The sequence below is a fragment of the Radiomyces spectabilis genome (genome assembly GCF_025331425.1).
Source record: "Radiomyces spectabilis strain NRRL 2753 chromosome Unknown BYT42scaffold_2, whole genome shotgun sequence".
NCBI lineage: Eukaryota > Fungi > Mucoromycota > Mucoromycetes > Mucorales > Radiomycetaceae > Radiomyces > Radiomyces spectabilis.
The window spans coordinates 1190654-1216367 of record NW_026251927.1 but is presented as its reverse complement, the minus strand read 5'-3'; the positions used below and the strand labels follow the sequence as shown (position 1 = coordinate 1216367).

The following is a 25714-nucleotide window of genomic DNA, read 5'->3' as shown; positions in this document are numbered from 1 at the left end:
CCATCATCTGTGAATCTTTTTCGTCACACTGAAATCTCAAATATAACTCGTTACGGAAGATCTGAACTTTAACAGCTACAAACACGTAAGAAAAAAAATAAGAAAAAAAATTGTAAAATGAACATCCCGTTGGAAGACCAATTGGCACAAACTGTTTACCCATTACAGCAAGTGTCTCATGATGTTTTTACTTGTAATTAGGGACCCCCGTTTATCTTTCACTCACTTTTTTTTTGTATTCTCTCTCTCTCTCTTTTTTAGTGCCTATTTTTTGATTTTTCTCGCACACCATCCGCAAAACTTGGGCAGACACCGACAAGTTCGGTTGTGCCTAGATTTTTTGCCTTTGTTCTTTCGGAGTTTTCGAACGTTTGCGAAATTGAAGGAACCAGTATGTGCCACGGTGTGCTCCGTGCTTTGCCTACGTAACGGAATACAAGATTTTTTTTTTTCATGTCTAACAATGGGTCTTTATTGTGCATTTTTCTGTGTCGCTAAGAATGTGGATAGGGGTGATTACTTGCGGCAAGTTTCGTAGTTCTCAACGAACCACTCGACGGACTCCTTGACAGCTAGAAAAACAAACAACGTCTGAATAAAACTCATCCAAAATGGAAAACTCCAGGTTTGTCCATGATGTCAAAGCACTTACCAACGTCAAATGGAGTGAACTTAAAGTCGGGAAGGTACTTTCTCAACTTGGCATTGCTGGCGGTCTTTTTGTATTGACCATCAGCCCGGCTTGTGTCAAACTAATAGGTAGAGGGATGAGCATGCGACAGAGCATCAACAAATCAAAAAGTCTCCACTATTATATTACCGAGTAATCGCCCTTGAAATCAATAGCCTTCACGATGGCATCAGCGACATCCTTGATAGAAACTTCATCTTCTTCCCCAACTAGATACGCAGCGATTGATTAGTCACACAAGCTTTTACCTAAACGATCAGAATCGTTTTTCGTGCTGTACCTGAAAGAATGATGGGATCGATTTCCTTGTATTCACGCAAAGTCCAGATAAACAACTTGGCGAGATCGCGCGAGTAGATGAACTGGCGAAGGGGTTTGCCAGTGCCACTCACAACAAAGGGTTTACCTTCCTCTGTAGAAAAACCAAAAAAAAAAAGTCAATATGGAGAAAAGGTTGGGAACCGGCGATACGATGATCTTACTCTTGGCCAAGTAGCACTTGTGGGTGAGACCAGGAAGGACGTGGGAATCTTCCAGGTTGTAGTTATCATGGGGACCGAAAATGTTGGTAGGAATGACCGAAGTGAAGTTGCAACCAAACTGATCATGATAAGCACTGTGACGTGGATGACTGTGAGTGAGCTATTCCCCATCAGGTCGTACTACTTGCACGTCGACCGAAAACAAGAGGAAAAGAATCATATGCTTCCTTACCGGTTATATACATCAATCATACGCTTGCCGTGAGCGTAGCCAAAGTTGGATTCGTGGGGAGGACCGTTGTGGACCATGGTTTCGTCAATAGGATAGCTGGTCTTGTCAGGGAAGATACAGGTCGACAGACAGGACACCACTTTCTTGACCTACAATCCAGGACCATGTCAATTCTCGGCCACTATTTTTACATTCGCATTCGTAAAAAGTCAATCGCACTTACACCAAATTCTTTGGCCATGAAGAGCACATTATCGTTGATGAGCATGTTGTCACGCAAGAAATCGAGCTTGTACTTCATGTTCTTAAACAAGCCACCCACGAGAGCAGCCAAGTGAATGACATGAGTAGGGCGATACTTTTCAAAGATGGCCTTGGTATCTTCAAGCTTTCTGTAAATAAAAGGAAAGCTACCTGTGAGTTGAAACCCTTTTTTTAAATAGGCCAAGGACAGTCCAAAATGAACACTTCACCTGAGATCACCATCCTTGGACGTCAGGAAGATCCACTTCTCGCCCTCCTTCTTTCCGAATTGCTCGGACTTATCATTCTCAATGACCCAGCTAATAGCTTTTCCAACAAGGCCGGAACCACCGGTAACAAGAATTACAGATTCAGAAGACATGCTTGCAATAAGATGAGGAAAGAAAAAAAACGAGGAAAGTAGGAAATCGAAATCTTTTTGAGGCCAGTTCAATAAAGTTAGGCTAGTGCAAATCGATTGGTCGAGAAATATACAAAGATCGACAGCCCGAACGTGTGGGCTATTTTCGGAGAATGCTGCGCGTTCCCAGGTTATTCCAGCACCTCCAACCTCGCGCTGAAGTCGGTCGTGCGTAATTCACTCCACGCATTTTCTATGTTACAAGACCGAGGTCAATTGGTGGTCCCATTTCATTCCTTGTCATTTTGTTATTCAGAGAGCACTCACTGTTTAATGGCATAGTCGGCGTTACGGGGTCTTGATGTTGAGTGGTTTTTGTCCGTTTGATGCTCGGTCCCAGCCGTTCCTGCAACTGCAACCATACCATATAAGTTTCTTCAACAGTAAGACCCTTTCTCTTTCGCAACGTGGGTGACGGCGTACTGAGAGTTGGTGTCGGTTCGCTGGACAAAGGTTCGTCGACGGATTCAGTTTCCGGAACGTTGTCAGAATACGATGCCGGGCTGTCGGCTTTGGGGCTGGTTGGTTCAAAGGAGGAAGTGACATGGGAAGAGGATGGTTTTATGGAATCGTCCATGCTGGCAGTATCTGTGAGTGGATCGGTGGCAACCGATTTGGGTGTGGCTGCAATGGATTCTGTTTTGGATGTAGATTGTTGGGTCGATGACGGTGATGCATGCTTCAATCGCCAAACGATGGAATCAGCTTGATCGGCAGGGATGTCAAGCGAGTTTTCAGCGAGTTCAAACTTTGAACTGGTAGCGAGGATTTGTAATACGGGAGCCTGTGCGAGTAGATCAGTAAATTCCTGCAGAATTTCTCACTCGTATCCTGGTTTGGTTTTTACCAAGTTACCACCGGTGAACTCTTGTGGTCCACGTCGCGCCATGGCTTCAGCAATATCTTTGGTATTGACACCGTCAGCAGCAGATTCAAGAATCTCAGCAATCATAGATTCATAAGTACTGCTATCTTCGTCAACACATTGTTGCGGTGTGCTAGCTTCGGAAGCGGTGGCGTTTGCATTGGAACTCTTGGTGCTGTCTGGCCGTCGGTTTTGAGCTTCTGCAGGTAAAATGAAAATGAATCGAGTACCATTGATTTCTAGCAATGAACTTTTGCCGATGGGCAGGGTTAGAGGTATGGTCTACCGTGACTCCCTTCTTTTCACCGTACCCAGTCGTAAGAGGGATGGCCTTGACAGGCGGTTTTCTCAATGTCGAATTCACAGTGACTCCATTGGCACCGTGAATTACCAATTCCCACCGTTTTCGTGATCTGCTGAAACGTATTTCTGCATGCTTACGCGAGATCAACTTGGACGGACCAAAGTCGACGTCTGGTCGTCGCTGTCGGGTAGACTGTTCTGTAGAACGTCCAAGCACCGCAGAATCCCCCGTAATATAACAGGTCCAGTTGGATCCAGTAAGCCTTGGATAATACTGTATTTCATCCGAAGGCACCGACGGTGTACGTACTTTGACGGTGGGTTCCAGATCGGTCAACAGATGAAGACCGCTTTGCAGCTCAGATCGCGTCCACTGTGAATCCGTTATTGTCATGACGTTATCATTACTGTCATTGCAGGCAAGTAAAAACACCATTGGAAGGGATTTACTTACAGAAGAGGAAGCCGACTGCGTGGTATCTTTATCCATAAACGTCAAGGGTAAAAAACCTACCGCCAAAATAGGTGGACGTCTTTTGCAAAGGAGTTCATTATTCCATTCGTGCTGAGTGTTCGCTATCTCCGGAATTTCCAAAAATGGCATAAAGAAAAAAAAAGTTCATGACAGAGAAACGAATGACATCTTTCCCAAAGATCATTTTGTATCTATCGTATTTCATCGGCTGTTTGCTCACAATCTCCATTTAAAATTAGCTGCATCATTTGAATAAAAGGAACGCTTTTAATGATTTTTTCTCCACGACGAAAACCAATGAAAGGGTCACTGCGAATCAGAAAATCGAATGGTGTGTTTCGCTCCTTGTCTTTTGTTCCTGAGATGTTTGACAGGTTCGTTCCAGACTTTTTTGTTGGAATATCATACCATACTCGGGATCGCGTTGTAGCCTGCTCAATATCAGACTAGCAATGGTTATGGTTGGACAAGGCTATTGCTTGATATATAAGTTACTGTTTTAACAAGCCGTACACCCGCTGTGCAATGGATGCCACCTGCTACTGGATGCCGCACTCTTACATTGAGCGACATTCGTCAGACAAAAGCCTAACGCAATACGGCATAACCTGGGCGAGACTCTTGATGGAACTTTGGTATATTAATGTCAATACTCTGGCATACCATGAAACACTTTTAATGAACAAAGCAGCACTTATTGACCCCCTCCATTCTGTCCCGCCCAAGGTTATGATAGATCTACAAAGATGTGTGGGAATGTTGGGTATTTAAAAAAAATGAGTTAGTAAGCTCTTTGGTTGATTCAAATTTCGTTGAGATATTTTACCTTTGATGTTTGATGCAGCAGATACCGAGGGCTTCCCGACCGAAATAAAGAAAGGATACAAATATAAAAAAAAAAAGTAAATACAATAGGTGCGTCTGTAAAAACCCCCTAAAAACCCTGTGGGAAAAAAAAGGAGGAAAAAACTGCAAGAAGACTATTCACTAAAATACAAAATACATACTACAACTACAAAATAAAATGGTCGGGAAGAAATATCGAAGGCGATACCACGGGCAGCAATCCATATGAGAGGAACCTGGGGAGGACGCGTCAGCGTTTCCCGATGAAAAAGAGAGCCACACGACCGAAGATGTTTTGACGACAAAAACCGGATTGGCCACAATCTGGTGCCCGAACAAAGTAGAAAGGTTTTGGAGGGATGGATGGCTTGAATGGCTTGCCAGGCAAAAGAAAACCGGAGAGAAAACCAAAAGCTAAAGACAGAATAGAGAAAAAGGACAGGTAAATTTTTTCTTGTCGAAAAACGGATAGTCGTATCACACAAAAGGTACCTTTTTTCATAATAATCGAATCGACCGGATCAGATACACGCCATAGTCTGGATGATGGATGATGGATGCAATGATAGTGAGGGATTTCCAGGCAAACAGAAGAGATGCAAAACTAAAGAAGAAGAAAAAATTCGGACAAAAATATGTGATTTTCCATGGATGAAACAATAGTCACCTCACTGATGCATGAATGATGAGCTACACAGATCGAAGCATATCTGCTCCATGTATCATTCGATTACTGAAGAGAATGAAAGGGCATATATAGTATAACTGACAGATAACCCAAATTAAATGATGCTACAAAACACCAGATCGTCGTATCGTCAATCACCTTTCTTCAAAAAAGAGCTCCACTCACATTTTATGTGAACGGCGACGATGCTCTGTTTAACCACAACTGGCGCAAACGGCATCTTGCTGCTGATTGTTTCGCCTATTATCGTGAAAGTGGGCAGCGAGGCATGGTTGAAAGATGAAAAAAAGGTTTAACAGGTCTTGATAACTTAGTGTAGATCATGTGATTTACAAAATCGCTTAATGTCTAGCATAGAAAAGAAATCATCGCGCGTCGACAACCACTCTCAACTTTTTTTTTTTTTTTGTTATTTACGAGGATTACGCCGTCTTGGAACCCGGTACATATAACATCAGCTGCGTTTTTTAAAACTATATATTACGCATCTGATACCCATCTTTTTTCACCAAGTACATGAATGCGCCAGAACTCATCCACCGAGCCTATTCGATTTTTACCCACAAAAGAAAGAGATCTCCGGAGAATAACACTGAGGGTGGACATTATCATATTGTTTGGTCTTGTTTTTTAATTTATTTCTTTTTTAACCCAAATTGGAATCCTCCTGGTTTCTTTTGAGGAAGTCCAAAACTGAACTTGCTGGCTCCTTGGGTCTGTGGCTTGTTTCCACTGTTTGTGCTCAGCAGGGCTTCCGTCGCTGGAGTCGTGCTTATGGATGTTGGTGACGATGCAGTTGGCTGAACTGAGGGAAGCGGGTTTGAAGGAGGAGTCGCTGTGGAAGTAGGTTGGGTGGTACTGGAAGTCACAGCGGTCCATCCACTGGCAGCTGGTACAGAGGCCCAACCTCCAGCTGAAGGCGCTGATGATGTCGGTGTAACTGCTGTCGCTGCTGTCACCGTGGTCCACCCACTGGAGGCTGCGCTTGCGGGCAAAGGGTTCACATTTGTCCAACCTCCCCCGCCTCCAGTCCCGCTTGCAGAACTGGATGACGGAGACGGTTTGGGGATACTAGTTACCGGCTTTTTCCCTTCTTTCTCTAAATCATTCATGCGTTTTTGTGCCGTTTCCTGTATTCGTCTTAATTCGCGTTCTTCTCTCTTTTTTTCACGTTCGCGTTTCTTTTTCTGCTCATTCAGCGCCACGGCCGATTTTTTCGTTTGTTCTCGCATATCTTTAAACCGCTACACAAAGGATTTAAGCATCTGAAATGGTTTTTTGTTGGACGCAGCAAAAAAATAAATAAATAAAGTACCTTTCGATGGTGATGATCATAGCTTTGTAAGTGCTGCTCGTATTCACTAATCTTCTTATATTGCTTATCGCACAGTTCGCAATAGAATGCTCGTTTTACTTCCTCCAGTTCCCGTTGAATTGCCTCCTTTTTCTGAGCTTTCATCTCTCGTTTCGCACGATCTTCTTCCGTTTCTTCCAGTTGTTTCTCGCTGTCCAGCGCTTTTCGCCGAGCAGTGGATGATATATGATAAGACTGCTCCTCTTCAGCCTTGCCGACACCGAGAGAATCTTCCTTGAGCTCAGTGCGAATCGGTTCAAGGCGACCTGTGCCCATGATTCAGGTTAAGCTCGTGTGTCCCATTGTCAACCATGGTGTTGCTGATGATTGTACCTTGACCTGAACTGCCTAATCCTGATCCCGCCTTCCAGCCCATCTTTTGCAATAGTAGGTATCCTTTATTCGTCGCCGGGATAGGACTATCCAGCGTTATTTGATCGGTGGATTCGTAATCAAGATAACCCGATGTTCCAGCAAAGCGAGGTTGTGAGAATTCTTCGTAATCATCATCGCTGTCTGTGTCGCTAAGGTCACGCTTGAAAATTGGAATGATAAAGAAAAAAAAAGAAAACAAGTAATGGTAGAAATGGCGAATTGATTTTCAATCATAGGACGTTTATCAAACAACACGGACTTTTTATGAACACAACAATCCGTTGGCTGTGAAGAAGTTCCGGTGGTGTTGATAGGTTACCTACCTTGGCTGTTGCAGATGAAGCCATGCTGTTATACTTTCCGGAAAACTCTCGGTGCACTTTTGCAAGTTTCCCTGCGTGATTGAATCCCGTTGTGACGGCTGTGATTGAATTTTTCCAACCATCAGCTGCCGCACTGAGCTCCGCGACCTCTTTTCGAAAGATTAATAGACAGTGCGGCAATTCACCAGTATAAATGAAGTGTTTACTAGATTGCATATGAATTTGCAAAGGAAGTTGCACTGTTATTTGCGTTTGCTTTGGCAATGGATAAGTTTTTTTTTTTTTTTTTTTTTTTTTTTTTTTTTTTTTTTTCAAAGGCAACAGAGATGCAGTTTATTACTTAGAATGGATAAAGATTATCGCTCAACTCACTATCAAGATTCCATCTGCCCTGATCAGCTTTATGTAAGATTCATATGGAAGGACTGTCAGCTTGAAAATACCGGTAGACAAGGTATAGTAGAATAGAGTCTTTTTTTTCATGTTCAGCGCCCAGCTTGATAAGGAAATATACCAAAAGCGGATATAGGCTTACTAAAACAGCAATGTCCATCCTTCCCGATCTATCGCTCAACAGTAAGATGATGTGGTAAGGATACATTTTAAAGAGGCAGCTTTTAGTTTATTTTACATCTTTGGTAGAAGAAGCCTCCCATCTGATCACAAGTTCGGACGGCGAGACCACTGGAAAGGCGGTAAAATACCAATGGGCACAATTCCAGCCATTGATGATCTCCGAAGCCAAGTAAAAAAAGTTTACCATGCAGGAACAGAGGTTCACGGTACGATGGATCCTTGTGTCTGTACTGTTCATTGCTCGTTGAGTAATATATTTATTTGTTTGCATTACCCTCACATCTTTTGTAGTCAAAGTGAGTTGCAAAAAAAAGTAACGGATTGAATTGGATTCAACTGTCAAAGGAAGAGTCGGGAGACATAATCGTGCGAAAATTTGTCCAAACGCGGGGAAAGCGGAGTAGAACTTTGTGAACCATGTGAAATTTCGTTCACGTTATAGGACTTTTTTTTTGTTTCCTTGGTCCCTCACGAACCACCGCCCTTTCTTTTCCGCCTTATTCTTCCTCATGTTGAGATCTGCTGTTCGCTCTGTTGGTTTAGCTGCCCGTGCTCTCCCCAAGAGGTAAGCTGAATAATACATTAGGTGAACAAAACGTACGCTAACCTTTTTTTTTTTCCTCGGTGTGGGTCGGCTTGGTCTTGACAGAACTTTTACTTCTTCGGCTGTTGCTCGTAATGTCGCTGGCATTCCCGCTTCTCTTCAGGTGTTTACCGAGGAGGAAATGATGTTGAAAGATGCTGGTAAGTAGACTAGAAAAGCGTGCGTGGTTGTTATTTGGTCTAAATGTGTGCCTAGTCTCCAAATTCGCCCAGGAGGTCGTCAAGCCTAAAGTGTTGGCTATGGACGAAAAAGAATACATGGACGAGACAATTTTGAAGGGGTTGTTTGATCAAGGCGTAAGTAGAAAAGATAAGCAAGTTGTATAATCATTGGGGTTATTGACGGAATGCAATTTGTAAATGTTATTAGCTAATGGGTATTGAGACGGAGGATGAATATCAAGGTTCCAACTGCTCCTTCACCTCGGCTATTATCACTATCGAAGAACTGGCCAAGGTGGATCCCTCCGTTTCCGTTCTTTGCGATGTACAGGTACGACAAACATTATCGATTGCATTTTGCTAGTCATGACTCGATATTGATTTGGACATGAGTAGAACACATTGGTCGGCACGGTTGTCCGCAAATACGGCAACAAGGATATCAAGTCTCGATACCTGCCTCGATTGGCTACAGATACTGTTGGCAGTTTCTGTTTGTCCGAAGCCGGTTCTGGCTCCGATGCGTTTGCCCTTCAAACACGTGCTGTTGAAAAGGATGATCACTATGTGCTCAACGGTTCCAAGATGTGGATCACCAACTCCAAGGAAGCAGACATCTTCTTGGTCTTTGCCAACGTGTAAGATGGGCTCATTTTATGACCTGTTGCGTCGATGTAACTAAAACTTCTTTCTTTTGGGCTATTACAGCGATCCTTCCAAGGGTTACAAGGGTATCACATGTTTCGTCGTTGAAAAATCGATGGGTGTGGAGATTGCCAAGAAGGAAAGCAAGGTAAGTTTTGAGTGCGGATGGTTGCAAGGAACGATGGATAGATCCTAAGTTTTTGTTTTAGCTGGGTATTCGCGCCTCCTCAACTTGCGTTTTGAACTTTGACGACGTCAAAGTACCCAAGGAGAATGTTCTCGGTGAAGTGGGCAAGGGTTACAAGTATGCTATTGAAATCTTGAACGAAGGTAGAATCGGTATTGCCGCGCAAATGTTGGGTCTTGCTCAGGGTGCCTTTGACCTGGCTTTACCTTATATCATGCAGCGCCAGCAATTTGGTAAACCTGTTGGCGAATTCCAAGGCATGCAACATCAGTATGCTCAAAGTAAGTAGAAACCAAAAAGAGCTGGATTCTGTTGATGGTTTTTTTTGGGGGGTGTTCTGATATGTCCATCCCGCTATTATAGTTGCTATGGAAATTGAAGCTGCTCGTCTGTTGACTTACAATGCTGCCCGCTTGAAGGAAGAAGGCAAGTCGTTCATCAAGGAAGCTGCCATGGCAAAGTTGTATGCTTCGCAAATTGCTGAAAAGGCTTCCAGCCGTGCCATTGAATGGTGTGGCGGTGTTGGATTCACCCGTGAAATGGGTGTGGAGAAATTCTACAGAGATGCCAAAATCGGTGCTATCTATGAAGGTACCACCAACATTCAGCTTCAAACGATCGCCAAGATTGTCTCTAGCCAATATAAATAGACAATTTCTTCTCATTTGCTGTAAATACAAGCCCTTTTTCTTCATCCACCAACTTTTGTTTTTGTTCAACAGCCCTTTGTTTATGATACATGGGCGTAGCCATTAATACCTGCGCTACGACTCTTTCTTATCTTGCCAATTTACTCATTTACGGCGCTTTATGTCAACCTTGTGAACATCAGAATACAACTGAGCATAGCTATCATGATACTTATATTGTGGGTCATGCCCCGTAGCTTTACATTTGCTAACGTTGCATCACATGCTGAAACCTCGCAGGTGTACATTTTGTTTGCAAACGCCAGTAATCACTTTATGAAATGATAAACTTTGGTCACATATGGAAGGCCCAACCTATTAGCGCCAATGTGGGATTTACAACGCGCTTCAGCGGAAAAAAATTCCAGGAACGATGATCATCCAATGAACTGTTGCGGACCCAAATTCACTCCGGCAGAACTCCGCTATGACGTAGAAAGCTTGCGCTGACGTAGAAAAGGGTTGGTTGGGCTGGGCCAGGAAGAAAGATATTGACTTCTTTTTTATATCGTGTCGTGTCCTCGGTGCCTACTTCAGCCGTTGTTCGCTGTGTAAATTACCAAAAGACATACCTTTTTAAAAAAAGTACGTGGCGCCGTTTATTTTTCGTGCTTACTTTTCTTTATACTTAAATTCTCTTCCTCTTGGTTGTAGAGCATGAGTGAACCGCTACCTATAAAATTCCAAGAGCATGCACAAGTAAGTTGGCATTTTCCAGATGAAAAAGTAGTACTTTCTCATCTGGTCGTTGGTTGAAAAAAAAATACTCATTTCTGTATTGCCATCTTCTTCTATTAGCTGCAATCTCTTGGTGTCAATGCCGCGAGTATTGGCTTCAACACGCTGACCATGGAATCTGAACGGTTCATTTGCGTGCGTGAGCAAGTCAATAATGCCAACCAGGTGGTCATCATCGACCTTCAGAATAACAATGAAATCATGAGACGACCTATTACGGCTGATTCCGTTATTATGCACCCCACTACCAAAGTGATGGCGCTCAAGGGTAAGTGCTTGGCATTACCAATATGATGAATTGACCATGTTGACTTTTTTTTTTCTTGGCATCTTTTTTTTTTTGGGTCATGGTAGCTGCACGACAGCTTCAAGTGTTCAATCTCGAGATGAAGTCCAAACTCAAGTCGCATATGATGCATGAGGATGTTGTTTTCTGGAAGTGGATCAACTTGAAGACGCTTGGTTTGGTGACCGAAACCGCCGTCTATCATTGGTCTATCGAAGGCGATGCTCCTCCCGCCAAAGTGTTTGACAGACATTCGAGCTTGGCTGGTTGCCAAATTATCAATTATCGAAGTTCCACAGACGAAAAATGGCTCGTTCTCATTGGTATTTCCGCTCAGCAAGGCCGTGTCGTCGGTTCCATGCAGTTATACTCCAAGGATCGTGGCGTCAGTCAACCTATCGAAGGTCATGCTGCTGCCTTTGCCGAGTTGCGTCTCGAAGACTCTCAGACTCCCACCAAACTCTTCACATTTGCTGTTCGTTCTGCCAATGGTGCAGCCAAGGTACGCTCCATTTTTTTTTTTTTTTTTTTTTTTTTTGGCTTACACACACATAGTCAGGTTCTCACCACTCATTATTGTCTTTTTTCTTTCCTTTGCTCTCCTGTGCTTTGGGTATTGTTTTTGCGCGTCTAATAGTTGCAAGTCATTGAAGTCGATCATCAAGAGGGTAACGCTCCTTTCCAAAAGAAGGCTGTCGATGTATTTTTCCCACCGGAAGCCGCCAGTGATTTTCCCGTCGCTATGCAAATTAGTCACAAATACGGTATCATTTACCTTGTTACAAAGATGGGCTTCATTCACTTGTACGATTTGGAAACCGGCACTTGTATTTATATGAACCGTATCAGTGGCGATACCATTTTCGTCACGGCTGAATACGAACCGACGTCCGGTATCATCGGTGTAAACAAGAAGGGTCAGGTAGGAGATGATTCAAGCCCATACCGGCAATAGTTCTTTTTTTTTTTGATGTCTCATCCGTTGGTTGTCCCATGTAGGTGTTGTCTGTCTCCTTGGATGAGAATACCATCATTCCTTATATTATCAATACATTGAACAACACCGAGTTGGCGCTGAAGCTGGCTTCGCGAGGCGGTCTTTCCGGCGCTGATGACTTGTACATTCAACGTTTCAACCAACTCTTCTCGTCGGGCGCCTATGGCGAAGCTGCCAAAGTAGCGGCCAATTCTCCCAGGGTAACGATTTTCTGCCTAACCCAGGCATCCCACTTATGACTGTTATGGTTATTGATTCTTTTTGTCATTTCTATAGGGCATACTTCGTACAGTCCAAACCATTGAGCGATTCCGACAAATTGCAGCCACGCCCAACCAGTTATCTCCTATTTTGCAGTATTTCGGTATCTTGTTGGAAAAGGGCGGCCTCAACAAATATGAATCCTTGGAGCTTGCCAAACCTATTTTGACTCAAAACCGCAAGCCTTTGCTTGAAAAGTGGCTAAAGGAAGATAAATTGGAATGCAGTGAAGAGCTTGGTGACTTTGTGAAACAATACGATTCCGTACTTGCTTTATCCGTGTATTTGCGCGCCAATGTTCCTAACAAGGTAAGCACTGATACCAGCCTACGGTGGTCAAGGGGAGCATAACAATAATGATTCCATGTGATAGGTGGTGGTCTGCTTTGCCGAGAACCGACAATACGACAAGATTCTTGCCTATGCCAAGACGGTGGGGTTCACTCCCGATTACAGCTCCTTGCTCTACAACGTTGCCCGTACCGATCGTGATAAGGCCGCCGATTTTGCTGCCGCTCTTGTCAACGATGAGAACGGTCCTCTCATTGAACCCGATAAGGTACGATTTTTTTTTTTTGGAATAGATTCAAAGCTAGAGGATGTTCATTGATTGATCTATTTTCGACTGATAGGTTGTCGATGTGTTCCTTTCGCAAAACATGATCCAGCAAGCGACTTCCTTCTTGTTGGATTATTTGAAGGGTGATCGTGAGCAGGATGCGGCTTTGCAAACCCGTGTTCTGGAAATGAATTTGATCCACGCTCCCCAGGTGGCGGATGCTATTCTGGGAACTGGCATGTTGACGCACTATGATCGTGTCTTGATCGGTTCGCTTTGTGAAAAGGCTGGATTATATCAGCGTGTAAGTGACATTGGCGTGTAGATGCGCAAAGAACATATAACTTATGGTCGATGTTTAGGCGCTTGAACATTACTCCGACATTCACGACATCAAACGCATTATTCCTCACACCCATTTGATGCAAGCGGACTGGCTTGTCAACTACTTTGGCAACCTATCCGTTGATCAGACATTGGAATGTCTCAAGGAGATGTTGACCAATAACCTTCGTCAGAACCTCCAAGTGGTGGTACAAATAGCCATCAAGTATTCTGAGCAATTGCAAGCTCATAATCTCATTGACTTGTTTGAATCATTCAAGAGCAACGAAGGTAAAATTGAAGGCGCCAGAGGGATTGATTCTCCGTAGATTGCATGCTCACCACATATTTGTGCTTCATTTAGGATTGTACTATTACTTGGGCTCCATTGTCAACGTCAGCCAGGATCCTCTTGTCCATTTCAAATATATTCAAGCTGCCTGCCGCACTGGCAATATCCGCGAAGCCGAACGTATCTGTCGTGAAAGCAACTACTATGATGCGGAGAAAGTCAAGAACTTTTTAAAGGTAAGATCGAAAGAAGCCAATCTCTGTTGTTTTTATTAGAAGACCGTCTCGATTAACGAAATCAATCCAAATTATAGGAAGCTAAATTGAGTGATCAACTTCCTTTGATCATTGTTTGCGATCGCTTTGGCTTTGTGCATGATCTCGTGTTGTACCTCTACCATAACAACCTCCAAAAATTCATCGAAGTGTATGTTCAAAAGGTGAATCCTTCTCGTACACCTGAAGTGGTGGGCGGCTTATTGGATGTGGGTTGTGATGAAGATGTGATCAAGAATCTTCTCATGTCTGTCAAGGGGGATATTCCGGTTGGCAAGTTGTGCGAGGAAGTCGAACAGCGAAACCGCCTCAAGTTGCTTTTGCCCTGGCTCAATCTTCGTGTCACCGAAGGCAGCCAAGATCCCGAAGTATACAACGCATTGGCCAAGATTTACATTGATACCAACAACAATCCTGAACCATTTTTGAAGGAGAATGAGGTGGGTTTTATTTACTGATTGAAAAGAATGGACGGTCTTGAAAATTTTGGAACTCACCAATGGCTGTTTCCGATAGTTCTACCAACCTCGAGTGATTGGTCGCTACTGTGAGAAGCGCGATCCCTATCTGGCTTACATCTGTTACGAAAAGGGACAGTGTGATTATGAACTTATCAACATCACCAATGAAAACTCCATGTTCAAGCACCAGGCCCGTTATTTGGTGCATCGTCGTGATCAAGATCTCTGGAGCTTTGTTCTTCAGGAAAACAATGATAACCGTCGCGAATTGATCGATCAGATCGTGGCCACGGCTCTTCCCGAGTGCACCGATCCTGATGATGTGTCTACGACCGTCAAGGCTTTCATGACAGCCAACTTGCCTAATGAATTGATCGAACTTTTGGAAAAGATCGTGTTGGAAAGCAGTGCCTTTAACGATAACAAGACCTTGCAAAACTTGTTGATCTTTACTGCTGTCAAGGTAAGCAGAAAAAAAAAACAAATTTCAATATCCGATAGATGGAGACTTGCTACGTGTAACAAGGAAGAAAAACTTACCTGTGGATTTTTTCTTTCTAGGCTGATCCTACGCGTGTCATGGACTATATTTCGCGCTTGGATAACTTTGACGCTTCCGATGTGGCCGAAGTTTGTATCGGTGAAAACTTGAACGAGGAAGCATTTGCCATTTTCAAAAAGTACAACGTGAATGCCAACGCTGTCAATGTGCTCATTGAAAAGATTGGCGATCTTGACCGTGCCTACGAATTTGCTGAACGATGCGACCAGCCTGAGGTGTGGAGCAAGTTGGCCAAGGCTCAATTGGATAATATGCGTGTGAAGGAAGCCATTGATTCCTATATTCGTGCCAACGATACTTCCAATTACATGGAGGTCACTCAGAACGCTTCGATGGACGGCAAATGGGAAGATCTCGTGCGTTATTTGCAGATGGCTCGCAAGCAGTCGCGTGAGCCTTTCATTGAAACCGAACTGTTGTACGCTTACGCCAAGACGGACCGCCTGGCTGATTTGGAAGACTTTATTGCTTCGCCCAACATTGCTCAGATCCAGCAAGTCGGTGATCGTTGTTTCCAAGCTCACATGTTCGAGGCGGCCAAGATCCTTTACAGCAGCATTTCCAACCACGCTAGCTTGGCCACGACTTTGGTGCAACTCAAGGACTACCAGGGTGCTGTCGATTGTGCTCGCAAGGCCAACAGCACCAAGGTGTGGAAGGAAGTGAATGCCGAATGTATTTTGCAGCACGAATTCCGTCTTGCCCAGATTTGCGGTCTTCACATCATTGTTCACGCCGAAGAATTGGAAGCGTTGGTCAAGACATATGAAAACAATGGTTTCTTTGAAGAATTGATCAAGCTTCTGGAAGCCGGTCTTGGTTTGGAACGCGCTCACATGGGTATGTTCACGGAACTTGCCATTTTGTATGCCAAGTATGCTCCCGAGAAGATGATGGAACATTTGAAACTGTTCGTATCCCGCATCAACATTCCCAAGGTCATCAAGGCGTGCAATGACGCTCATCTTTGGCGCGAAGTCGTGTTCTTGTATGTGCACTACGATGAATTCGATAATGCGGTGGTGGCCATGATGGATCATGCTACCGATTCTTGGGAACATTCCGCTTTCAAGGATATCATTGTCAAGGTGTCCAATGTCGAACTGTACTACAAGGCCCTACGTTTCTATCTCAACGAGCATCCTTTATTGCTGAACGATCTTTTGGCGGTGATGGTACCTCGTATCAAACATACTCGTGTGGTGCAACTGTTTGAAAAGTCGGATAACATTCCCTTGATCAAACCTTACTTGGTGTCTGTGCAAGAAACCAACAACAAGGCGGTCAACGGTGCTTTGAACGAACTGTATATTGAAGAAGAAGATTACGAGTCTCTGAGAGATTCGATCGATAATCACGATAACATTGACACCTACGACCTTGCTCAACGCCTGGAGAAACACGAATTACTCGAGTTCCGACGAATTGCCGCCCATTTATACAAGAAGAACCGACGATGGAGACAATCGATTGCGTTGTCCAAGGAAGATCGCTTATTCAAGGATGCCATGGAAACCGCGGCGGAATCCAAAGATCGCGATGTGGCCGAAGAATTGCTCCAATACTTTATCGAAGTTGGCAAGCGAGAATGCTTTGCTGCTATGCTGTATACTTGTTACGACTTGATGAGACCTGATATCGTGATGGAACTCGCCTGGCGTCACGGTCTCAATGATTTTGCTATGCCCTATATGATTAATACTTTGAAGGAACAGTTCAGCAAGGTGAGTTAAAACCAAGTTAACATTGGGTGCTTATCGCTTTCTATGCAGTGTGTACTGATACTGGGTTGATGTGGCAGATTGAAATGTTAGACAAGGATGTGAAGGATCTTAAGGAGAAGATGAGCAAGCACGAAAGTGAGAATGAAAATGGTGAGTTGACACTACATCATACGATGGGTTCGATAGTAATGCTTACATATCTTTTTGTTTTTCCAGCATCCAATGTTCCTGCTATTGCCGGCGCAGGGTTAGGCAATCCTCTGATGTTAACCGCTGCCCCCACCGGAGGTTCTCTACCTCAACAACAATCTCCCATTAACTGGGGTTAAACAGAAAAAACAAACGAAAAAAGAAACCAATGTTTATATGAGCTACTTATGTCCCTTTAAAATATAAAAACATATTTTGTGAATGAAATTATTATTAACCGCTGACCAAGTGTCCACACATGCGATATGCTATTTTATGACCTCAATATCCATTTCCTCGAGCATTTGTGTATGATATCAGTCATGGATGATCCCTCTGATATTGTTATACATATTTATACATCTTGTCGTTCATGAGTCCAAATTGCATCTATTATTATATGTTCCTGTGTTAGCTGGTTTCATAAAAAGGACAAAATACTGGTCTCTGCTGGTTTGGTTTCATTATTTCATTACAATCTTTCTAGTTTTATGTTTGCGTTTATCAAAGTTTTAATTTATGACTATTGTTTATAATGTTGCCTAACAGGAACTTTGTTGCTGTAAAATTCATGCATGACAGACAAGTAACAAGAGCCGGCATTCTCAATGAGTGGCTTGTAAAATTTTGCCTGCATCTCAAAAAGAAATTAAAAAAAAAAGTGTAAAAGTCGGCGAAAGGGTCTATGCTATTGGCATCCAAACGTTTGCATTCTTTGTTCAATTCCTCATTCTCCCCTTTCCGACGCTTACTTACAATGGCCACCGGTGACATTGACATTTCTTTGTATAACACGGTCACCGAAGGAAAAGCGACCATTCTTTTCCCGAAGCAAAATGAGGTGTTTTACAATCCCGTGCAAGAATTCAATCGCGACATGTCCATTGCCGCCATTCGCACCTGGAGTGAAATATTCCTCCAGGAAAAGAGAGACCGTATTGAAAAGAAAATCCAAAAAGTCAAAGGTAACATTAGAAAAAAAAATGTCTTGTTTTCGTTTCGAGATGCTCATTGTGTGTGTAGATGAAGAAGAACGCAAGAAAATGGAAGCAGTAAGTCCATGGACGCATAGATTCCCAATGCATTTGACAATGTTGGACTAACAGATTTGGGTGGTGGTAATAGTCTCTCAATGAGCATATCAATGCAAAGAACTTTACCATCTTGGAGGCTTTGGCTGCCAGTGGGTTGCGATCGGTGCGTTATGCTAAAGAAATTCCCAACTTGAGACAAGTGGTCACGAACGATATTGAAGCCGAAGCTGTCGAATCGATCAAACGTAATGCGAAATACAACGGTATCAGCGAAGATCTTTTGCTCCCCAATAGGGGAGATGCCATGTAAGCTGTCAAATTCGACGAAAATCTTTCTTGATCTGCGCCAAATTTTTAGCTCACACCGATGGATTCGAATCTTCTTAGGCAGGTCATGTACAGCACGGTAGGGACATCAAAGCGATACGATGTAGTCGATCTGGATCCCTACGGCAGTGCAGCTCCCTTCATTGATGGTGCAGTCCAAGCGGTTTCAGAAGGAGGTAATTGACATAAGGCTAGTGGTCAGAGCCATTTTGGCAGATGCTGATGTGTAGGTGGAGATTAGGCCTCTTATGTGTCACATGCACGGATCTTGCTATTCTTACGGGCTCTATGCATCCTGAAACCTGGTACGTCTGGTATGCATAAGAACAATACCCGACTTGTGTTTTGATAAATGTCCTTGCTTAGCTTTGGCAAGTATGGTGGTATGCCTTTGAAGGGAACGTTTCCCCATGAAATGGCCCTTCGTCTGGTACTTCAACAACTTCAAACTTCCGCCGGTAGATACAAACGATACATTGTGCCTCTCGTTTCTTGCAGTATCGACTTTTATCTTCGTGTATTCGTCCGTGTATTCACTTCCGCTTCCGAAGTGAAAAAGGCAGCTAGGTAAAGTTCATTCATTTACTCTACCGATTCATACTCGCTGATATTGATGGATGATCTGTTTTTTTTATTCAACAGCAAAATGGCGATCATGTACGAGTGTTCAGGTTGCCACGCCTTTGCTACGCAACCTCTTGGTAAAATCGCCATGAAGGAAAACGGCCATGAAAGACACACACCCGCCACTGGTCCAGTAGTCAATGAACACTGTGTCAACTGTGGTAATACGCATCATGTAAGTTTCATGTGCAGATGATAGACTAGAAAGGTCTTCTTTACTCATACATATCGTATGTGTAGATTGGTGGCCCGGCATGGGGCAGTGCTCTCCACGAAAAGAGTTTTGTCGCGAAAATGCTGAATCACGTCAAGGAAAACGAAAAGAACTATGGTACCCATCAGCGTATGAAGGGTATGTTGACTGTCATTGGTGAAGAGTTGGATGCACCTCTCTACTGGACCATGAGTCGATTGTGTGGTACCCTGCACTGTACAAGTATTCCTCAGGTTGATTTATTGTAAGTTGAATATAAGCTCGGAGGGTTGAATGTGGGCAAAGATACTCATGTGTGCTTGATCATATCAATGCTACTGTAGCTCTGCCATCCTCAATGCTGGTTACAAAGTATCCGCTTCTCATTGCGGCCCACTGACCATCAAAACCGATGCCCCTTCTCACATTGTATGGGATATTCTTCGTGCTTGGGTAAGATTCTTTTTTTTTCTTATATCTGCTGTCATAATGATCCATGGATCTCATCCGTTAATCATTACTTTTTTTTTCCAGGTCAAGAAGAATCCTGTAACAATGGCCAATATCGCCCAAAACTCACCGGCCCGTGTGATCTTGAGCAAAGAACCAAGGTAACAAAGCTAACTTTAACATGGTTCTATTGGATTTTGATGACTTATTTGTGATATTTGCAGTATTGAGGTCGATTTTACACGACATCCTGAAGCATTCCCTGAGTCCCGATCGATTCAATTAGTACGCTATCAAGTGAACCCTACGCCCAATTGGGGACCTAAAGCGCGAGCAGGCACCAAGAGAAAGGCTGCTGATAAATAAAATACATATTCATCTAGACCCATCCGTAACCATATCCTATTTAACCTTATAACAAAAAAACTGCTATCTCACAAAAACGACGTCAAAGCAAAATAACAGACAGTTCCAATCAGAGGTTGTATTTTCGGGTTTGTGCCAATGGGGAAGCTGGTCGTCGGAGTTTGATCCACTCTCTTAATGCTCAGAATTTTGGGACACCGTTGGAACTTTCTGTTGCAGAAGTTTTACCGCTCCAACTGCTCCACCTCTTTTCTTTCCCTCTCTCTCTCTATTCCTTTTTTGTATCCTATTTCCAACTTTGTGCTTTTACAGGTGCACTTCATCTCGACCACCTCATTTTCATTCTTGTGTTATAGTATGTATATACTGTTCACTTTACGTTTTGACCGTCCTTGCTAAACCGAAACTTCTTTCCCTTTCCAGAAACTCTAGTGCTTTTACATCCGAACCATGTCTACACCGTCTCCATCGTCTACTCCTAAATTTCGAGCTTTTGAATCAATGGCAGGCCCCATTACCAGGGAACAGACGGTCGAGGAACGCTACGGTATTCCAGAGAACTTTTTGGAAATCGAAGTGAAGAATCCTCAAACTCACGGTAAGATATCGCTGACGGTTATCATTTTGGTTTGTCCATGTGTATATGCCTTGTGTCTTGTATTCACGTTTTTTCTTTCTTTCAAAGGCTTCGGCCGTAAAATGTATACTGACTATGAAATCATTTGTAAGGTAAAGCACGGACCATGAGATAACCAACGGTTTTAAGAGAGCTACTTGTTTCTATGAGCGATGGAGATACAACAGGATTGCGTATTAACAATGTTTTATTCTAGACAAATATTCCCGCTTTCAAGTTGAAGCAGTCTTCCGTACGCAGACGTTACAGCGACTTTGAATGGTTCCGAGATGTTTTAGAACGGGAGTCTACCCGCGTCAATATCCCACCTCTTCCCGGCAAAGTCTTTACCAATCGATTTGCGGATGAAGTGATTGAACAGCGACGTGAAGGACTCGAACGGTTTTTACAAATGTAAGTTGCAATGCAGGACAGGCTTATTTTTGGGAAAAAGGATCGTTGACTGATCGGTCCATATCATGTAGTGTGGCTGGACATCCTTTATTGCAAACAGGTAGCAAAGTGCTGGCGGCTTTTATCCAAGATCCCAACTTCTCGCGCGACAATTACAACTACTGAATTTAATGTACATTGCTGAATGTTTTACATCTTATACTTTTTTTTTCCCGTTTTATCGTATTCTTGATTCTTGTATTCTTAGAGGGTCCGGAAAACTTGCTTTTTGTCTGCGAGTGACCTTGGGTTCTTATGGCCAGCTGTAAAAAATTGTAATAAAAAAAAGGCAGTAAAGGAGGCTGTGGATTGTCGATGCTCCGAGGACAGTGATATCTGTGAGAAAGAGTATTTATCATTTGGATACCGTTGGAATGGTGGCAATATCCTCAAGGGTGAATCAACTGCGATTTGTTCATTTTTAGATAATGTAAAGATATAGTGAGGGTTTCTTTTTATTTACTCAGTTCTAAGCAATAGCAGACAGCACAATCTGCGAAATGACAGTGTCATCGCTTCGGACTGCCAACTCAAATGCAACGCCTGTTGTGTTGCTAAACGTCATTCTGCATCGCGCCAGTACTTTGCTACCTCCTACAAAGATACCTGCCAAAAGCAAGGTATGTACATTGCTACTCTTTGGCAACGCTGTATCTTCCAGTGCTTGCATGCCAAGAAGATCCATGATGGCAACACATGCAGCTAAAGGAGATAGATCATTTTTCATCAATAATCCATGCGTCGTTCTACCGATGGGTTCCTCAAAAACTCACCCTTCAAACTTGGAGCCTTCTCTTTATCCAAAGCAAATGTTTCTATTGCTTCATTTTCAGCAAGCGGTTCCCATTCTTCAGCAAAACTAGAGATGTATGTCGGACGAATGTAATCGCTTGTGAGCACTTCCACATCTTCCACTTGGTATTCGTCTTCATAACCCTCAGGGTCAGGCTCGCCCGTCGTTGGATCGCAATCTTTCACCACGAATTTAAGTGTATTTGTAAACGATACTATGGAGTAACACAGCCAATGATGGATGTCAGTGATCAAACATCATAATGCCCCTTTCCTTCGGTCTCTTTGCGAAAGTAACTTACCCACAGGGAATTCATCTGCTTGTTCTTTCTGGAAAGCAAGATACAGGACACCTGTCACGTTGTATTCTAATTTCTCGGCTGCAATACTGGCCACTTGGACAAGTCCACAATCGTCAATTTCGGGTTGCATGAGCATTTCTACACTCTCCAATAACTGATCGTTGAGCGTATTTGTACAGTTGAATTGGAAGACGATGTGATTCAGGTACGTGTGTTTGACACAGTGCACAACGTATTCCGTTTCGCTTTCGGTGAGTTCAACAGGCTTGCTAGAACTCTTGAATAAGGGACCAAATGTGGCAAATTCGGGAATGGCCGACAGTTTTTCGGCATACATGGCCTGTTGATCCAAGCTAGAAACACCCGCAGCAGGGGCACCCGGTGTCGACGGTGTAGCAGGGGTGCCAGGTTGTGCGGTAGAGGGCGTTGCCAACGTAGGCCCAGCTGTAATATCTTGTGTACGGAGACCTACAAGTTTTCTCATGCATAAGTTTGACATTCTTCTTTTTTTCCTTAAAATTTTAACTTACGTCGTCGCTCCTCTTCTTCTTGAGCTTTGCTGATGACAGGAATATTCTGCAAATCGAATTCCTGGTCATTACCGAGAGGGTTATTAAGATATTCAACAAGTTGATGTTCCAATGTAGGAAGTGCAAAGGTGGCATCTACAAAAAGCAACGTTAACATAAAAAAAAAAGATCAATCGACAAGTCCCCTGCAGAAAGCGTTACCATCCTTCACGAAACGTTTGGCGAGATCGGTGTGATCCATAAAAGTGAGATACAATGTAGCGCGGTCACGCACTTCGTCATCTGTATCATCAAGACATCTATACAAAATTTGTTTTTGTTAGCACAAACATTGCGCTTTCCGTTGAATGGGCTTGGATTAGGCAGACATACCTTGTCAATAAGACGTGAACACTCTTCTTGACGAGTGGATCTTCCACATTGACACCAAATTTAGCGAGAGCGCTGACGGCCGCTGCTCGCACAATCGAATTTTCAAGTATCACGCGGTTGTAAATGTAGCGAATAAACTTGGTAGGGGTCGTTGTCTTGGGACCTTCGACACCGAGAACGTGAAGAATACGCACCGACAATTTGGTGAATTCACAATCTTCAATAAACTCGCAAAGGTACGACAAGGCTATTGTGTTTTTGCAAAACAAAAAAAAAAGTAGGTCACATCAGCACAAATCACAGCAACGAAAGGTGACGTTGAAGCTCTCAAGTTTACCTGTATCTTTGCTTTCGGGAATGAATTTGATCATGTCAAAAATGGCTTCTACCACGGCCTTTTTAAAGTCGTAACCGCCTTCGTCACGTAACACTCCGCTCAAAAAGGTGAGCATGACGACTTGCTTGGCGGGGAATTTGAGGCACAACGATCGGATGGCATCCACCACAATCACCTTGAATTCATCCGAGATTTCACCCATGAAACCCGAAATTTGTTTCATCAAACGATCCACTGAGGCCTCGTTGCCGGTCTTGAGTAATGTGGTGATGGCAAAGGTGGCCACGCTACGGTTTTGATCGGTAATCAAGTTTTCAATATCCAGGTTGCAGGGCGACACCACCGCAGGTTTGGATTGGGCCAGTTTGTTCAGGATACGGATAGCCGCGAAACGCAAGGTCGGTTTAGGCGATGAAAGGAAGAGTTGCAAGACTAGACAACGAAAAAATCACATAACCATTGGTCAGCCCTTTCAACGGAAATACAGCACGTATATCCCCAATACACACCTGAGATGGCAGGATAGAGTTCTTTGGATGACATGTCTGGAATTTCACAAATAGCGCGTGCCGCTTCCAAATTGACCATATCACTGCGATGACGCAAAAATCCTTCCAAAAGTTCATACATACGACGGGTAGCACTACGCATTGTTGGTAAGATGCCGTTCCCTTTTTGCAACCATTGTCCCTTTTTTTCCAACTTGGTGACTTACCTTGGATCATCTTCCATAACTTTGCATGCATAGCGAATCAACAAGCATACAGCAGCAGGATTCTTCAAAGGACTTCCGCCACCACCAAGAATACCTCCGCTACGACCACCTGCAAATGCCTGCACCAATTTGGCCACCGCCATTCGATCGTGCTGTCTAATTTGATACAAGAGGCCCAAAGCGTGATACTGCGTAATATTGCTGGCTGAGATCACCACGTTCGATTTATCGGCCGCTCCGCCAAAGCTAGACATGTAACTGGAGGCGGCCGAGGCAAATCCACTGCTTGACTTTGCATGCACCGCTTCCTGTACTTCGTTTGACCATCTGCGAACGATATCCTTGGCGACGCCATAGAGATGATAGGATGACACGAGCGCTGCCGATGAAACAGAAGGCGTTTTATCCACGATGGATGCTTTCAAGATACGTTCGATACCTTGAATCATCGATGGCTAGTCGCCGGTAACGAGGGAAAGCGGCGTTAGTCATTCAAATGGGTGAAAAAAAAAAAAGATAGTTTTGCTGACTTACATCAGTGATGAGGCACAAGGCGCGAATAGCATTGGCACGATAAATGGTTTCTTGCTTGGATTGAATATCTTTGATAAGTGACTGGGTCACCATAATCACGTCTTCTGCTGTTTTGGAAAGTTCTTTGATGACAAGATACATCATTTGGCGTAAGGATGTCTAACCAGAATAGAGTGTGAGACTGGGTATGTTTTTGCTCCAAAAAGCAAGAGGATCGAGAGCTTACGTCTTTTGACTGAAAGAGTTTGATGACGTTGAAGAAAAGGTCGGTGGCTTCCTTTGTAGCGAACGGTTCGCCCAAGTAAAGCAAATAAATGATTTTGGTCAGAAGAAGACGACATTTTCTTGCACTGATAGGCGTGTCGTTGAAAGCGCGGGCTTCCTGAAGAACCACCGTTTTGTCGAGATGATAGAAAAGGCCGACTTCACCTATAAAGAAAACAAGGTCATGGGAAGAGCATGAGCAAGTGAGGTATGAATCCGACAATCACAAGACGCGCTTCCTCTCTTCTGCTGTGCTTCACCGCAACCCAAAATGCCACTTCTTGCTATCCAACTGCCCATGGACTTGCGGTGACGGGAAAGTTCACTTGTCCATGGTTCATGCGACGTGTAACCCCCCAAATGGAGCAGATGACAGTTTTACAGCAGAGCTTTCCGGTTGTGTGCTAGAGGTTTTTCCATCCCGTGTCCTTTTCGATGCCACCAACTAGATGAAAGTAATAAAAAAGAGAAAATATGTACCAGTGTCGTCGTCTCGTTTGCCGTAACTCATGATGCCACTATTCTTTTTTATTTCAGGGAACGAGGAGTGCTGCTGAAAAGAAATAAAAGGCGATGAGTCAAGTGGCGGTGTTGGTCAAAGGTGTTCGTCTTTTACACGTATAGCTCGTTTACAAGCCGGGATGAGATGAAAGGAATTCGTGCAAGTAAAAGAGAAAACACAAGCTGAACGAAAAGCGGAAACTTCCCACTTTCCCTATCTACGTGGTGCACAGCGCGAAAACACAAGTGGCGTCGGGCTTCTATTCCACCTAAAATGATTGGCCGACAAAAGTAGATCGACGTCACTCTCTCAATAACCAACGCGCTTTGGCATCCCACAGCCAATCCGATTCAACAATGAACAATGGGAAATCGCATGTTAGGACCCAACACAGCTTGGTACAGCCATCCTCTCTTGTGCTTGCTAAATCGACACCCATACTTTGCTTGATTCTATGTCATAGGTATACATATAA

At 43.6% G+C, this 25714-nt stretch overlaps 8 protein-coding genes across 8 annotated transcripts; 4 read left to right on the top strand and 4 right to left on the bottom strand.

The window, feature by feature from the left end:
* Nucleotides 1-206: 206 nt before the first annotated feature.
* BYT42DRAFT_186026 (uncharacterized protein) lies at nt 207-2115 on the bottom strand. Its single transcript, XM_051562440.1, has 8 exons — nt 1879-2115; nt 1629-1797; nt 1406-1554; nt 1174-1307; nt 972-1103; nt 821-900; nt 653-752; nt 207-572 (listed from the first exon to the last, which is right to left on the bottom strand). Exons 1-8 carry the CDS (start codon nt 2028-2030, stop codon nt 517-519), a joined length of 972 nt encoding a protein of 323 aa, XP_051427158.1. The 5' UTR covers nt 2031-2115; the 3' UTR covers nt 207-516.
* Nucleotides 2116-2167: 52 nt separating this feature from the next.
* BYT42DRAFT_186061 (uncharacterized protein) lies at nt 2168-3993 on the bottom strand. The gene is made up of 4 exons (XM_051562441.1): nt 3692-3993; nt 3246-3610; nt 2917-3184; nt 2168-2853 (listed from the first exon to the last, which is right to left on the bottom strand). The coding sequence occupies exons 1-4, from the start codon at nt 3839-3841 to the stop codon at nt 2263-2265; spliced, it is 1374 nt and encodes a 457-aa protein (XP_051427157.1). The 5' UTR covers nt 3842-3993; the 3' UTR covers nt 2168-2262.
* A 1778-nt stretch (nt 3994-5771) lies between these two features.
* Nucleotides 5772-7532, bottom strand: BYT42DRAFT_556057 (uncharacterized protein). Its single transcript, XM_051566740.1, has 4 exons — nt 7299-7532; nt 6934-7135; nt 6562-6866; nt 5772-6490 (listed from the first exon to the last, which is right to left on the bottom strand). The coding sequence occupies exons 1-4, from the start codon at nt 7512-7514 to the stop codon at nt 5882-5884; spliced, it is 1332 nt and encodes a 443-aa protein (XP_051427156.1). The 5' UTR covers nt 7515-7532; the 3' UTR covers nt 5772-5881.
* A 509-nt stretch (nt 7533-8041) lies between these two features.
* On the top strand, nt 8042-10327 carry BYT42DRAFT_185986 (acyl-CoA dehydrogenase/oxidase). Its single transcript, XM_051562439.1, has 9 exons — nt 8042-8080; nt 8166-8439; nt 8524-8618; nt 8674-8774; nt 8848-8970; nt 9036-9277; nt 9348-9432; nt 9494-9752; nt 9835-10327. The coding sequence occupies exons 2-9, from the start codon at nt 8384-8386 to the stop codon at nt 10119-10121; spliced, it is 1248 nt and encodes a 415-aa protein (XP_051427155.1). The 5' UTR covers nt 8042-8080; nt 8166-8383; the 3' UTR covers nt 10122-10327.
* A 490-nt stretch (nt 10328-10817) lies between these two features.
* BYT42DRAFT_490201 (uncharacterized protein) lies at nt 10818-16968 on the top strand (the record flags this gene model as incomplete). Its single annotated transcript, XM_051563987.1, has 15 exons — nt 10818-10859; nt 10959-11166; nt 11253-11686; nt 11822-12106; nt 12184-12381; nt 12458-12751; nt 12816-13001; nt 13075-13305; nt 13364-13616; nt 13690-13853; nt 13931-14332; nt 14409-14816; nt 14915-16639; nt 16717-16789; nt 16856-16968. The coding sequence occupies 15 exons, from the start codon at nt 10818-10820 to the stop codon at nt 16966-16968; spliced, it is 5016 nt and encodes a 1671-aa protein (XP_051427154.1).
* Nucleotides 16969-17585: 617 nt separating this feature from the next.
* Nucleotides 17586-19822, top strand: BYT42DRAFT_610459 (N2,N2-dimethylguanosine tRNA methyltransferase; the record flags this gene model as incomplete). The annotated part of the gene is made up of 11 exons (XM_051571395.1): nt 17586-17793; nt 17852-17880; nt 17954-18168; nt 18250-18365; nt 18431-18494; nt 18556-18756; nt 18832-18988; nt 19054-19271; nt 19351-19459; nt 19541-19617; nt 19681-19822. The coding sequence occupies 11 exons, from the start codon at nt 17586-17588 to the stop codon at nt 19820-19822; spliced, it is 1536 nt and encodes a 511-aa protein (XP_051427153.1).
* A 157-nt stretch (nt 19823-19979) lies between these two features.
* On the top strand, nt 19980-21221 carry BYT42DRAFT_556047 (sorting nexin-3). Its single transcript, XM_051566739.1, has 4 exons — nt 19980-20420; nt 20508-20551; nt 20656-20852; nt 20924-21221. The coding sequence occupies exons 1-4, from the start codon at nt 20273-20275 to the stop codon at nt 21015-21017; spliced, it is 483 nt and encodes a 160-aa protein (XP_051427152.1). The 5' UTR covers nt 19980-20272; the 3' UTR covers nt 21018-21221.
* On the bottom strand, nt 21212-25483 carry BYT42DRAFT_556045 (adaptin N terminal region-domain-containing protein). The gene is made up of 12 exons (XM_051566738.1): nt 25218-25483; nt 24700-24902; nt 24474-24632; nt 23940-24394; nt 23734-23867; nt 23225-23656; nt 22888-23134; nt 22717-22814; nt 22516-22650; nt 21986-22453; nt 21665-21898; nt 21212-21593 (listed from the first exon to the last, which is right to left on the bottom strand). The coding sequence occupies exons 1-12, from the start codon at nt 25246-25248 to the stop codon at nt 21361-21363; spliced, it is 2829 nt and encodes a 942-aa protein (XP_051427151.1). The 5' UTR covers nt 25249-25483; the 3' UTR covers nt 21212-21360.
* Between the last annotated feature and the right edge of the window lie 231 nt (nt 25484-25714).

What these genes read in the sequence shown, in the direction of transcription:
- BYT42DRAFT_186026 (XM_051562440.1), bottom strand. Translation starts at nt 2,030, where the DNA reads ATGTCTTCTGAATCTGTAATTCTTGTTACCGGTGGTTCCGGCCTTGTT. An exon ending in TCATGGCCAAAGAATTTGGT is followed by an intron (nt 1,555 to 1,628) that starts GTAAGTGCGATT and finishes CCTGGATTGTAG; the next exon opens with GTCAAGAAAGTGGTGTCCTG. An exon ending in ATTTCAAGGGCGATTACTCG is followed by an intron (nt 753 to 820) that starts GTAATATAATAG and finishes TCTACCTATTAG; the next exon opens with TTTGACACAAGCCGGGCTGA.
- BYT42DRAFT_186061 (XM_051562441.1), bottom strand. Translation starts at nt 3,841, where the DNA reads ATGCCATTTTTGGAAATTCCGGAGATAGCGAACACTCAGCACGAATGG. An exon ending in CGCAGTCGGCTTCCTCTTCT is followed by an intron (nt 3,611 to 3,691) that starts GTAAGTAAATCC and finishes ACGGATTCACAG; the next exon opens with TGGACGCGATCTGAGCTGCA. An exon ending in AGTTCACCGGTGGTAACTTG is followed by an intron (nt 2,854 to 2,916) that starts GTAAAAACCAAA and finishes CTACTCGCACAG; the next exon opens with GCTCCCGTATTACAAATCCT.
- BYT42DRAFT_556057 (XM_051566740.1), bottom strand. Translation starts at nt 7,514, where the DNA reads ATGCAATCTAGTAAACACTTCATTTATACTGGTGAATTGCCGCACTGT. An exon ending in CTTCATCTGCAACAGCCAAG is followed by an intron (nt 7,136 to 7,298) that starts GTAGGTAACCTA and finishes CCAATTTTCAAG; the next exon opens with CGTGACCTTAGCGACACAGA. An exon ending in ATGATCATCACCATCGAAAG is followed by an intron (nt 6,491 to 6,561) that starts GTACTTTATTTA and finishes TCCTTTGTGTAG; the next exon opens with CGGTTTAAAGATATGCGAGA.
- BYT42DRAFT_185986 (XM_051562439.1), top strand. Translation starts at nt 8,384, where the DNA reads ATGTTGAGATCTGCTGTTCGCTCTGTTGGTTTAGCTGCCCGTGCTCTC. An exon ending in AATGATGTTGAAAGATGCTG is followed by an intron (nt 8,619 to 8,673) that starts GTAAGTAGACTA and finishes ATGTGTGCCTAG; the next exon opens with TCTCCAAATTCGCCCAGGAG. An exon ending in CCGTTCTTTGCGATGTACAG is followed by an intron (nt 8,971 to 9,035) that starts GTACGACAAACA and finishes GGACATGAGTAG; the next exon opens with AACACATTGGTCGGCACGGT.
- BYT42DRAFT_556047 (XM_051566739.1), top strand. Translation starts at nt 20,273, where the DNA reads ATGTCTACACCGTCTCCATCGTCTACTCCTAAATTTCGAGCTTTTGAA. An exon ending in GAAGAATCCTCAAACTCACG is followed by an intron (nt 20,421 to 20,507) that starts GTAAGATATCGC and finishes TTTCTTTCAAAG; the next exon opens with GCTTCGGCCGTAAAATGTAT. An exon ending in ACTATGAAATCATTTGTAAG is followed by an intron (nt 20,552 to 20,655) that starts GTAAAGCACGGA and finishes GTTTTATTCTAG; the next exon opens with ACAAATATTCCCGCTTTCAA.
- BYT42DRAFT_556045 (XM_051566738.1), bottom strand. Translation starts at nt 25,248, where the DNA reads ATGAGTTACGGCAAACGAGACGACGACACTG. An exon ending in GTTATGGAAGATGATCCAAG is followed by an intron (nt 23,868 to 23,939) that starts GTAAGTCACCAA and finishes AACAATGCGTAG; the next exon opens with TGCTACCCGTCGTATGTATG. An exon ending in GTTCACGTCTTATTGACAAG is followed by an intron (nt 22,815 to 22,887) that starts GTATGTCTGCCT and finishes AATTTTGTATAG; the next exon opens with ATGTCTTGATGATACAGATG.